The sequence below is a fragment of the Syngnathus scovelli genome, chromosome 15, assembly GCF_024217435.2.
Source record: "Syngnathus scovelli strain Florida chromosome 15, RoL_Ssco_1.2, whole genome shotgun sequence".
NCBI classification, from domain to species: domain Eukaryota; kingdom Metazoa; phylum Chordata; class Actinopteri; order Syngnathiformes; family Syngnathidae; genus Syngnathus; species Syngnathus scovelli.
Window position 1 is genome coordinate 10100096 of NC_090861.1, and position 9960 is coordinate 10110055.

A 9960-nucleotide genomic window follows, 5' to 3' on the forward strand; every position below is an offset into this window, starting at 1 on the left:
TATTATTAAAAGTGAAGACAATTTGCAATTCGAGTAATGACACGTGAATAAAAAGCACAATTTGTCTTCGCGGGCTGCATAAAATCATGTGGCGGGCTGTATCTGGCCCCCAGGCCTTGAGTTTGACACCTATGCCTTATACAAAAGTAAAGTAGGATTAGAATTTGATAAAACAGATATGGACATCATCATATTCCATTAGAGTTCAAATTGCTTGCAATACAATTACAAATTAGTTAACACCTGTGTGATTGATTGATTGATTGATTGAGTGGTTGATTGATTGATTGGTTGATTGATTGATTGGTTGGTTTATTGATTGATTGAGTGATTCATTGAGTGACTGACTGAAGGGCTGAGTGACCGAATGGGCAATCGTTTGATGTCTGTCTGTCTATATGTATGTACTATATATGTATGTATGTATGTATTTCGTTATTTGTTTATGTATTTCTCTTGCACATTTTCTTTCTTATCTTCCACTTCTTTCGGCTGCTCCTGTTAGGGGCCGCGACTGCAGAGCGATCGTTTCCATATCTTTCTGTACCACCAACCATCTGCATGTCCTATCTTTGTCTCTGCCACACTCTCCATTATTTTGGCCAGTAGATTTCCAAGCCTCGCTTCTAACATTCTTTCCGATAACTTCATGCTTTGCTTCATCAACATAACAACACCTCTGTAGCTACTACAGTTCTGCGCATCGTCGTGGTCTGAAATAAGGAATAGAAGTCAACACCTTTCCGGGGAACTTCTCGCTTTTTAAAAATCTCCCCTGCCATCTCTCCTTGATAGTTCCATGCTGTCACTGGAATGTCATCTAGGCCAATTGCCTTTCCACTCTCCATCTTTTACAAATGTCTGGGTATGAATTTTATCTATATTTATTTTTCTCACTCATTGGCAGCCCCACAGAGGGACGTAGCGGCTCCACAGAGGGACGTGGTGTGCCAACAGAGGGACCCTGGTGGCATCAACGATTTTAGTGACCTCAGTAAAACTGAGGTCAACAGAGGGAGTGAAGGAATGAGGTCGAAATACAAAAAGTCCTGCCTCGCTACAAAAACAGATATGCTCAAACCTCATTGAATAAAGTACATAAGCAGACAAGTATATTCACATATTAAATAAATAAAAGAAACATTTGAAGCATATAATTATACCTACACACCAAATCAATAAAGAAGACATAACTAGACATTTTTGATAAGTGGTGATGAGAAAGGTTTTTATAACTTTATGATCTGATATATATATTTCTGAGGACTTTGAAATAACAAATGACTTTTGATATATTACCTAAATAGCTTAATGACCCTTAAGGAACTGTGGAATGCATGCCTGATGTTTTTTCTCTGAATCATGGACACGGCCAGAGTCGTCTTGACCGTTCAGTACTTGATTGTATCTTATGTTTTGACTAATGCTAGACGCCAGTTTTTGATTACTACTAAACGCTCTGCACAGAGGGAAATAGTTTGCCTAACAAAGAAAAGATACGGTTGAATGCGGTACGACAGTGTATGTCCAAGATTGGAGAAGAATGTTCACAGGAAGGTCACGTGGAGATAAAACCAGTGGGTGCCAGAAGGAGCCACCCGAGAACTCGGCCAAAGATGATCGCCAAGGCCGAGAGACGGGATGGAAGACAACAGCCCCCCACCAAGACACCGAATCGCCCATAACCAGCACCACTCCCATGGAAGCAGACTCTCCTTCGAACTTGCCCCACCCCGAAGACTCATCGCCCATCAATCCCAGCCCACAATGTGCTACTGAATATAAAACTGATCTAACAACCTTGGACTTTGCCTTTTCTGAATGGAGACTTTCCGCTCTTGAAGGGCCCAGCGCTGTATTGTACTTTCCTGAAAACAGAGCTTTTTGAACAAGAATTGTGATTGAACTCAACCAATCTGTCTAAGTCTAATTTCTGCTTCAGTGTCTTTGCATTTTCCTAAATCTGAAGAAATCAAACGAGCACGCAGTGAGTAAATTGGAGAACAGGTGATTGGCAAAGGCTTTTGCCGTGAGGCGCAGATAACGCGCTCCCTAAATTGTGGACAAAATCCAACACTCCTTTTTGTTTCTGTCTTTTTGTCCATTCGGCGATGCTGGTGCCTTCTACCGCACCTCGGTATCGCTTCGGATCGGAAACACCGCTTCTTTTATGCTCGTTTTCTCCAAGCTAACGACTAACTTTATTGCAGGAAGGGATGCGCTGTTATGCAACGGGGGGATTATGCTTCTCTTTGGGTAATTACAGTACTTTTTAAATAACGTGTATGCATTCATACGCCTAAATATTGTTATCCAATATATCTACTGAAATTTCACATTAGATTGCTGGTTTGAAATTCACTTTTAATATATATATATATTTTTTTAAAAAACATTTATGTTAAAACTTATCTGATGTTTTATTCCTTGTTTTATATTCGCCAATTCAAACATAAAAATCAGACATTTGGTTAACTGCTTTATATGTTTTACGTTGTTATATGAGTTGGTGCCCCCTTAAATAACAAATGTCGGCATAACAGGTTTTTTCCAACCTTTTATTCAAACACATTCGGTATAATAACACCAACTACAAGCCAACAAATGCAAAATTAAAACATCAATGTCGGCATAACGTGGGTCGGCTATGCTGTCTGTCACTCACTCGTAAATCTTCGTGAACGACCAATCAGCCGCGCCAGTGAGCGTTAAATGGAGGAGGGACTTTACGAGTCAGTGACGTAACTTCCCGTTCACGAACGAGTTGTGAATTGCATTTCCCGTTCACCAACGAACGGACCTGTGAGTGAACGAATCAGTGAGTGAGTGAGTGATTTGCATTTCCGGTTCATCGCGAGGACGTATCAGTGAGGGAACAAGTCCTGACTCTCTCGTTCGCAAACGAATCAGGGTGAACTACCTTCCCGTGCATCAACGGTTCAGTCAGTGGACATGTTGCGTCTCCTGGCGTGAACTATGTAAGCCAGAAAGTAGATTTATGACTTACTTATAGTAGTTTTTAAATAACATGTATGCATATATACGCCTGAATATTGTTATCTAATATATCTACTGCAATTTCACATTAGATTGCTGGTTTGAAATTTACTTTTATTATTATTATTATTTACAATAAACATTTATGTTAAAACTTGTCTGGTGTTTTATTCCTTATTTTTATTCCTCTTAATGGGAAGAAGAGAGCCTTTGGTTCGAGGGATGTGGTGGGGCTGCGTAGAATCCAGAAGGAACTCCGGCTGAAGATCAGGCAGGGGAAGGAGAACTACGGGAGGAGGCTGGAGAAGCAGATGGGGCTTAACAACGCCAGGAACGTATAGAACTGGAATGCACATCACTATTCGGTAATCTTGTGATTCGTGACTGCAAATTCGTCACAAGCAACATGGAAATTGTCGGACCGCAAAACTGTTCAAATCCTTAATAAACACGTGGAACGAAAGGCCTCGTTTACATTTTCGAGTGGCTGCACTAAATTTGAAACAGTAAAATAAAAATTTTAACAGGAGACAGCGGGATTTGAACCTTAGACGCAAAGTCATACAGAACCATTCGACAGCCCGATCACTTAACCGCTATGCTACGATCAATTTACATGAATTGTGGCTAATTACATTATTTATAATTGAAAGCAATTTACCCAGCGAGGGTATGAGTTGATCTGGTGCCTCGTGTGTATACAAGCCCATCGTAACTGTCTCCCCCGAAGCAACTTGTCATGGTCGCGTTACCAGGCTTCACGACATCCTCGCAGTTGGGCATTATACATTTATGACATGATCAACTTTGCAGATACATAAGGAAAGGTTCAAAACACTAAAGCAACGGTGTCACCAAAGTTATATTTATCGGCTTTGCGTATAAATGAGTGTGGAGAGGACAGAATTTCACAAATAATCCTCTGTCATGCGACGCACGAAGAGGAAGCGGGTGAGATACAGAACAAGTGTCGAAACGGTTTATACCATACAATGTTGACAAATAGATTCACTCAGAAATAAAGCGAAACCTGCGTAATAAACTAAGTGAACCATCAATGTTGAGTATACTTGATTACATTCTATTGTTACGTACCATGGCTTCCAGGTTCTTCACTGTCTCCTCCATGCTCTCTGCTGGATTCGAGGAAGGTCGGAAGTCGGAGTTTTCAGAGATCCAACAAGGGAGGGTGCACGAGAACGCCCTTTTGTTGGTAGTTGGGCAATCGGAACATTTCTTTATACAAATTAAGGAAAGTTGTAGGTCAAAATATGTTACATTAAACGAGAACAATCAACCATGATTGTTGTTAACATTCGCCTCGGAAGCTTTGAGGTCGGAACTGGGCAAATTCGAGTTGGATTATCCGATTTCCGACGTTGCCCGACTGCAGCAGTGGGAAGTACGTCTCGCTCACACCGGACGTGGAACGGCTGTGTGGAGGTATTTTTGGTGAAAACATTTTGTGTACTATTTTTTTTTACGTTTTGTGTACGTGAAAAAGTTTTGTGTACTTGCAAAAACGTTCTGTGTACTGTTCGATTTGGTCCACAATTTGGGAAGTGCGCTATCCGCGCCTCATGGCAAAAGCCATAGCCAATCACCTGTTATCCAATTTACTCACCGCATGCTCGTTTTATTTCTTCAGTTTTAGGAAGAGGCTAAGACACCGAAACAAATTTTAGACTAACACAGGTTGGTTGAGTTCAATCGCAAGTCTTGTTAAGAAAGCTCTGTTTTCAGGAAAGTACAATACAGCGCTGGGCCTTTCGTGCGACCATGCTCAAGAGCAGAAAGTATCCATTCAGAAAAGGAAACGTTCAAGGTTCTTTGGTCAGCTTATATTCAGTTGCACATGCCAGTGTGGGCTGAGTTTGATGGGTGATGAGTCTTTGGGGTGGAGCAAGTTCGCAGGAGAGTTTGATTCCATGGGAGTGGGTGCTGGTTCGGTGAGAGCTGGTTCCGTGGGTTTGGGTGCTGATTATGGGCGATTCAGTGTGTGTGGGGGCTGTTGTTTTCCATCCGGTCCTTCGGCGTTGGCGATCATCTTTGGCTGGGTTCTTGGTTGTTTTCCTCCTGCCGCTCTTCATCTGGCACCTCTACCGGTTTTATCTCCAGTGTCCTTCCTGTAAACCAGGGGTGTCAAAGTCAAATGGACGGAGGGCCAAATAAAAAATTTAGCTACAAGCCGAGGGCCGGACTGATCGAATGTTCATTGAAAATTTTTTAAATGACGCATATAGTCTAGTGAACCTAATTGAACCTACTGAAAACCTAACAAATATATTCCAATATGATCAGATAAATAAAGCAATATTTTCTTATGGCTCTGTCAGTAATCTTTCATTTTCAACAGACACAAAAGACAAATTTCCTTTATATAAAAATCCCCATAACATGAACATTAAATGAAAGAAACCGGTATTATTCAAGGCACCATCAGTAGCCTATATTTTCTATTTTAGCAAAAGTGGGCTAAATTTACTTCAAAGAAAAAAATAATAATAGCAATTTTCTATCATCCACTCAACTGAAATATTTTTAAAATATAATTGATTGAAATACAATAAAATAAAGTGCAAAAATCTATTAATCAAAAACAACACTTTCTTCAAGGAGAAGTAACATGCAGTGAAAACAAATATTAAACTTTAACTTTTGAACTTGAACTGAGTAAAAACTCTAAATATGTGATTGCACAGTAATGTTCACTTGTTTGAGGTTGAGGGTGATACTTGGTGGTGTCCCATCTTTTCCACAAGTTTATCAATGTCCGGGGTCAGGCTCTGAGTTGAGGAAATCCTCAGAATTGAGTGAAGGTGTTCAGCAGTAAGTCGACTTCTGTGTGATGTTTTGTTCAGGTTCATCAAAGAAAACAGTTGTTCACACAGGTATGTGCTGCCAAACATAGACAATGTTTGAGCAGCCTGGATGCGCAGCTGGGGCATTGTGTCGGGGAGGAAATGGGCAAACTCCGCAGCACCCACTGCCGCATATTTTGCCCTCAGTGCATCATTGCATTGGAGGTCAATCAACTCCATTTGGAGGTTTGGTGGTGAGCTTTCCACGTCAACAGCAAATTGATTACCGAGCAGTTCAAACCTGCTCTTTTGTGCTTCAAAATCAGCAAATCGGCGTCGGAAGTCAGCGGCAAGCATACCTATTTTATCAGCCAACTGTGCGCTCTCGGGAACGCACTGGTAGAGAGCTTCTCTTTCATGGTCTGGCAGCTGGGAAAGTGGCTCAAATTTTCTTGCCGCATCTGCGTCTCCCACAGAGTCAGTTTGGTTTTAAATGCCTTCACTGTACTGTACATATCAGAGATGACACGATCCCGACCCTGCAGCTGCAAGTTCATTGCATTCAGATGACTCGTAATGTCACACAGAAAAGCCATTTCACACAGAAACCTTTCGTCTCGGAGTTGTGTTGTGTCTTTCCCTTTGCTGTCCAAGAACAGACAAATCTCCTCACGAAGCTCGAAACATCTTTGCAGCACCTTTCCCTGGCTTAGCCATCGCACCTCTGTGTGATAAGGCAAATCACCATGCTCCGTTTCTAACTCCGTCAGAAATGCCTTGAACTGGCGGTGATTTAAACCTTTGGCTCTGATCAAGTTAACTGCGCGCGTGATGATGCTCATTACATGTTCCATTTTCAAGGCTTTACCGCACAACGACTCCTGGTGTATGATACAATGATAAGCTGTCAGCTCACTTGTCGCGTTTTCCTCTTGCATCTTTTCACGTATCTTCGCCACCAGTCCGCTCCTGTGTCCACACATCGCAGGTGCTCCGTCGGTTGTCAAACCCACGAGTTTTTCCCAAGGCAGCTCCATCTCATTTACACATCTTGACACCTCTTCATACAAATCATGCCCCGTAGTTGTGCCATGCATAGGACGTAAAGCCAAAAACTCCTCTGTCACGCTTAGGCTGGAGTCCACTCCGCGGATAAAAATTGACAACTGGGCAATGTCAGAAATGTCGGTGCTCTCATCCACAGCCAAGGAATATGCGATGAAATCTTTTCCCTTTTTCACAAGCTGCTCTTTTAGATTGATGGACAACTGGTCTACTCGCTCGGCAATGGTGTTTCTGCTCAGACTCACATTTGAAAAGAGTTGCCTTTTTTCTGGGCAAACTTCGTCACAAACTTTAATCATACAGTTTTTGATGAAATCCCCCTCCGTAAATGGCCGGGCTGATTTAGCGATCTCTTCTGCCAAAATAAAACTGGCCTTGACAGCAGCCTGGCCTTCTGATTTGGCTTTTTTGAACAGAGCCTGTCGAGATTTGAGGCCTCGTTTTAATTCCTCGGCCTTCTGTAGCCTTTGTTCCATGTCCATATTCTTGTTTTTGTCTGCGTGTTTCGTTTCATAATGTCGTCTCAGATTATACTCTTTCATTACCGCCACACTTTCTCCCCACAGAAGACACACAGGTTTTCCAGCTACCTCCGTGAACATATACTCCGACTCCCACCTTGTTTGAAACTCCCGGTTCTCAGTGTCCACCTTCCGTTTTGCCATTTTTGATGGGTATCTGAAAGTTAATTTTACTGTTATGCTGACGACTGCTGTGCTAATAAATATTGAAATGAAGCGGCCTACTGCTTGGTGCGTCACCGTTGCATTGTGGGAAATGTAGTATTGGTGCGTGTAAAAGATCTGCGGGCTGCCGGCTTGCTGCGGTCTGCGGGCCGGTTCTAATAATAAATCAAGATCATCCCAGGGGCCGTAAAAAACCTTCTCGCGGGCCGGATGTGGCCCGCGGGCCTTGACTCTGACATATGTGCTGTAAACCATTCTTGCACATACGTCCACTTCGCTCACTGTCGCACACCGCCCATTCATCATTCTTTCAATGTAGTCATTTTGTATGGAATTATGTGAACTTTTGGCTGTGACATCATCAATTTGTTAATGTTCCCTGACTATGCAAAGTTCATACTCACCACTTACTATGCGTTTGTTTGTTTGTTTGTTTGTTTGTTTGTTTGTTTGTTTGTTTGTTTGTTTGTTTGTTTGTTTGTTTGTTTGTTCTTTTGACACTATCTTTTGACACATATCTTTTCATTGTTAGGCAAAACTTAACTTAACTTGCCTTGACTTTATTATTATTATTCAACTTCTTCTGCATTCTTCTGCCTCTTATTTATTTATTTATTTATTTATTTATTTATTTATTTATTTATTAGCTTAACTACTTCCACGTAATTCATCTGATTCACTTCATTCTACTTTTAACACATTCCAAATATTCATGCCAAATGTTCCAAATATTTATGGTTTTCGAGAAACTTACAAATTTTAAGCCAAAATTTCACCATTCATTCTTCATGGCACATTCAACATTTCTCATTTTCTTCCACATAATTCCTCTGATTCACCTTTTTTCACTTCCTAGATTAAAATTTCACATTTTCACTTTTAACACTGCGGTAAAATTTTGCAAAATTTCATTTTTCCCTACTATTTTCTTCTAGTTTCTTTTTTCACTGACTCAACCCATTTCAACTTTTAATTGTTCATCTTATGCTTATACTTCCCACTTACCTAAAATGTAAAATGTTCTACTTTCAATTCACGCCCAATCTTACAAAATTCTTTCTATATTTTCATACATTTTCTGACCAATTCAACACGTTCCAAATTTAAACATAATCTTGTAGCATTCCCCAAATTTTTATTCAGCCTCTTCGCCTTCACACGCAATTTCTACAGAAATGACAAATTCTAGTTATTAATTGTACTAAGTTCATCTTGTTTTTCCTTTTTTTAATCACTTCACTGGTTTCTTTTATATCAAACAAATTATTTTAGGTTCATTACCTGACATGTTTCGGCGGTTTCTTCCGCCTTCATCAGAGTGTCATCGATGTGATAGTGACGCGTCTTTATCGGGATGAAGGTGTGGCTCACCTGTCAGATTTGACAGGTGAGTCACGCCCTCTGCTGTCCGTTCACCTCTCCAGAATGCTGTTCCAGGTTGTCGAGAGCATACGTATAGCATATATATATTATTCCTCCCTCTTTTTTGGCACCTAACTAGTCTTACATGCTTCAACCGATTAACCCCGTTCAAACTTTCACACATTCCAAAAATTCATGTCATGCTTGCTACCATTTTTTTTGTTGATAACATTTACCGTTTTTGTGTAATTAGCAAATTTGTGACTTATAATTCCCCATTCATTCTTAATGGCGATTTCAACACGAGCCATTTTCCCGCGTGGGTTCGAATTTTACAGTGGGCGGAATTTATTTTCGAAAAAAGTAGAATAACAATAGTGTGAAGGTCTTCGCCTTCACACGCAATTTTTCCAGGAATTCCAGAATGCTAGTTATTAAACAACTTATTCCGCCCACTTTTTTGGCACCTAACTAGTCCCACACGCTTCAACCGATCCACTTTTTTGGCACCTAACTAGTCCCACACGCTTCAACCGATTCACCCCGTTCAAACTTTCACACATTACAAAAATTCATGTCATGCTTGCTACCATTTTTTTTTGTTCATAACATTTACCGTTTTTGTGTAATTAGCAAATTTGTGGTTTAGAATCCCACATTCATTCTTAATGGCAATTTGTACACGAGCCATTTTCCTGTGTGGTTTCGATTCCAACCAAGGGAGATTTTTTTTTATTCTTCTCGCTTATCATTTTTAACGCTTATCATTTGTAACTCTCATCATTGCATAATTAGTACACTTGTGGTATAAAATTACTGTCAGGTTCAAAGTGCTAACTGAATATCTGAATAAAAGAAAAGGATCAGCAGACAAAAACAAGTGAGGCAGAATATTGATTTTTCTCGCGAGGAGTGCGATACAAATTGCTTTCTACAATCTGACTACACTAAAAATCTGTTTACACTCTCGCTCTTTTTATTTGGAACGCCCTACCCACAGTGTGAGACGATTAGCCCCTCAGGGTGAGGGGAAAAAGATTGTGGGCTTT

The 9960-nt window shown here is 40.7% G+C and overlaps 1 protein-coding gene and 1 long non-coding RNA gene across 5 annotated transcripts in view; one reads left to right on the forward strand and one right to left on the reverse strand.

Moving 5' to 3' along the window:
- The window catches only part of ska2 (spindle and kinetochore associated complex subunit 2), a 42493-nt gene extending 38125 nt beyond the window's left edge, over positions 1 to 4368 (reverse strand). Inside the window, exon 1 of one of the 4 annotated variants that reach the window (XM_068653259.1) lies at positions 4093 to 4278. In XM_068653259.1, the coding sequence (XP_068509360.1) occupies positions 4093 to 4125 (33 nt within the window). In that variant the 5' untranslated portion in view covers positions 4126 to 4278. Of the gene's footprint in view, positions 1 to 4092 lie in introns of all 4 variants that reach the window. The other 3 variants (XM_068653260.1, XM_068653258.1, XM_068653257.1) reach the window with 3 other exon arrangements.
- LOC125982555 (uncharacterized) lies at positions 2816 to 3460 on the forward strand. The gene is made up of 2 exons (XR_007486436.2): positions 2816 to 2978; positions 3201 to 3460. It is a non-coding gene; the product is annotated as an uncharacterized lncRNA (long non-coding RNA).
- Positions 4369 to 9960: the final 5592 nt, after the last annotated feature.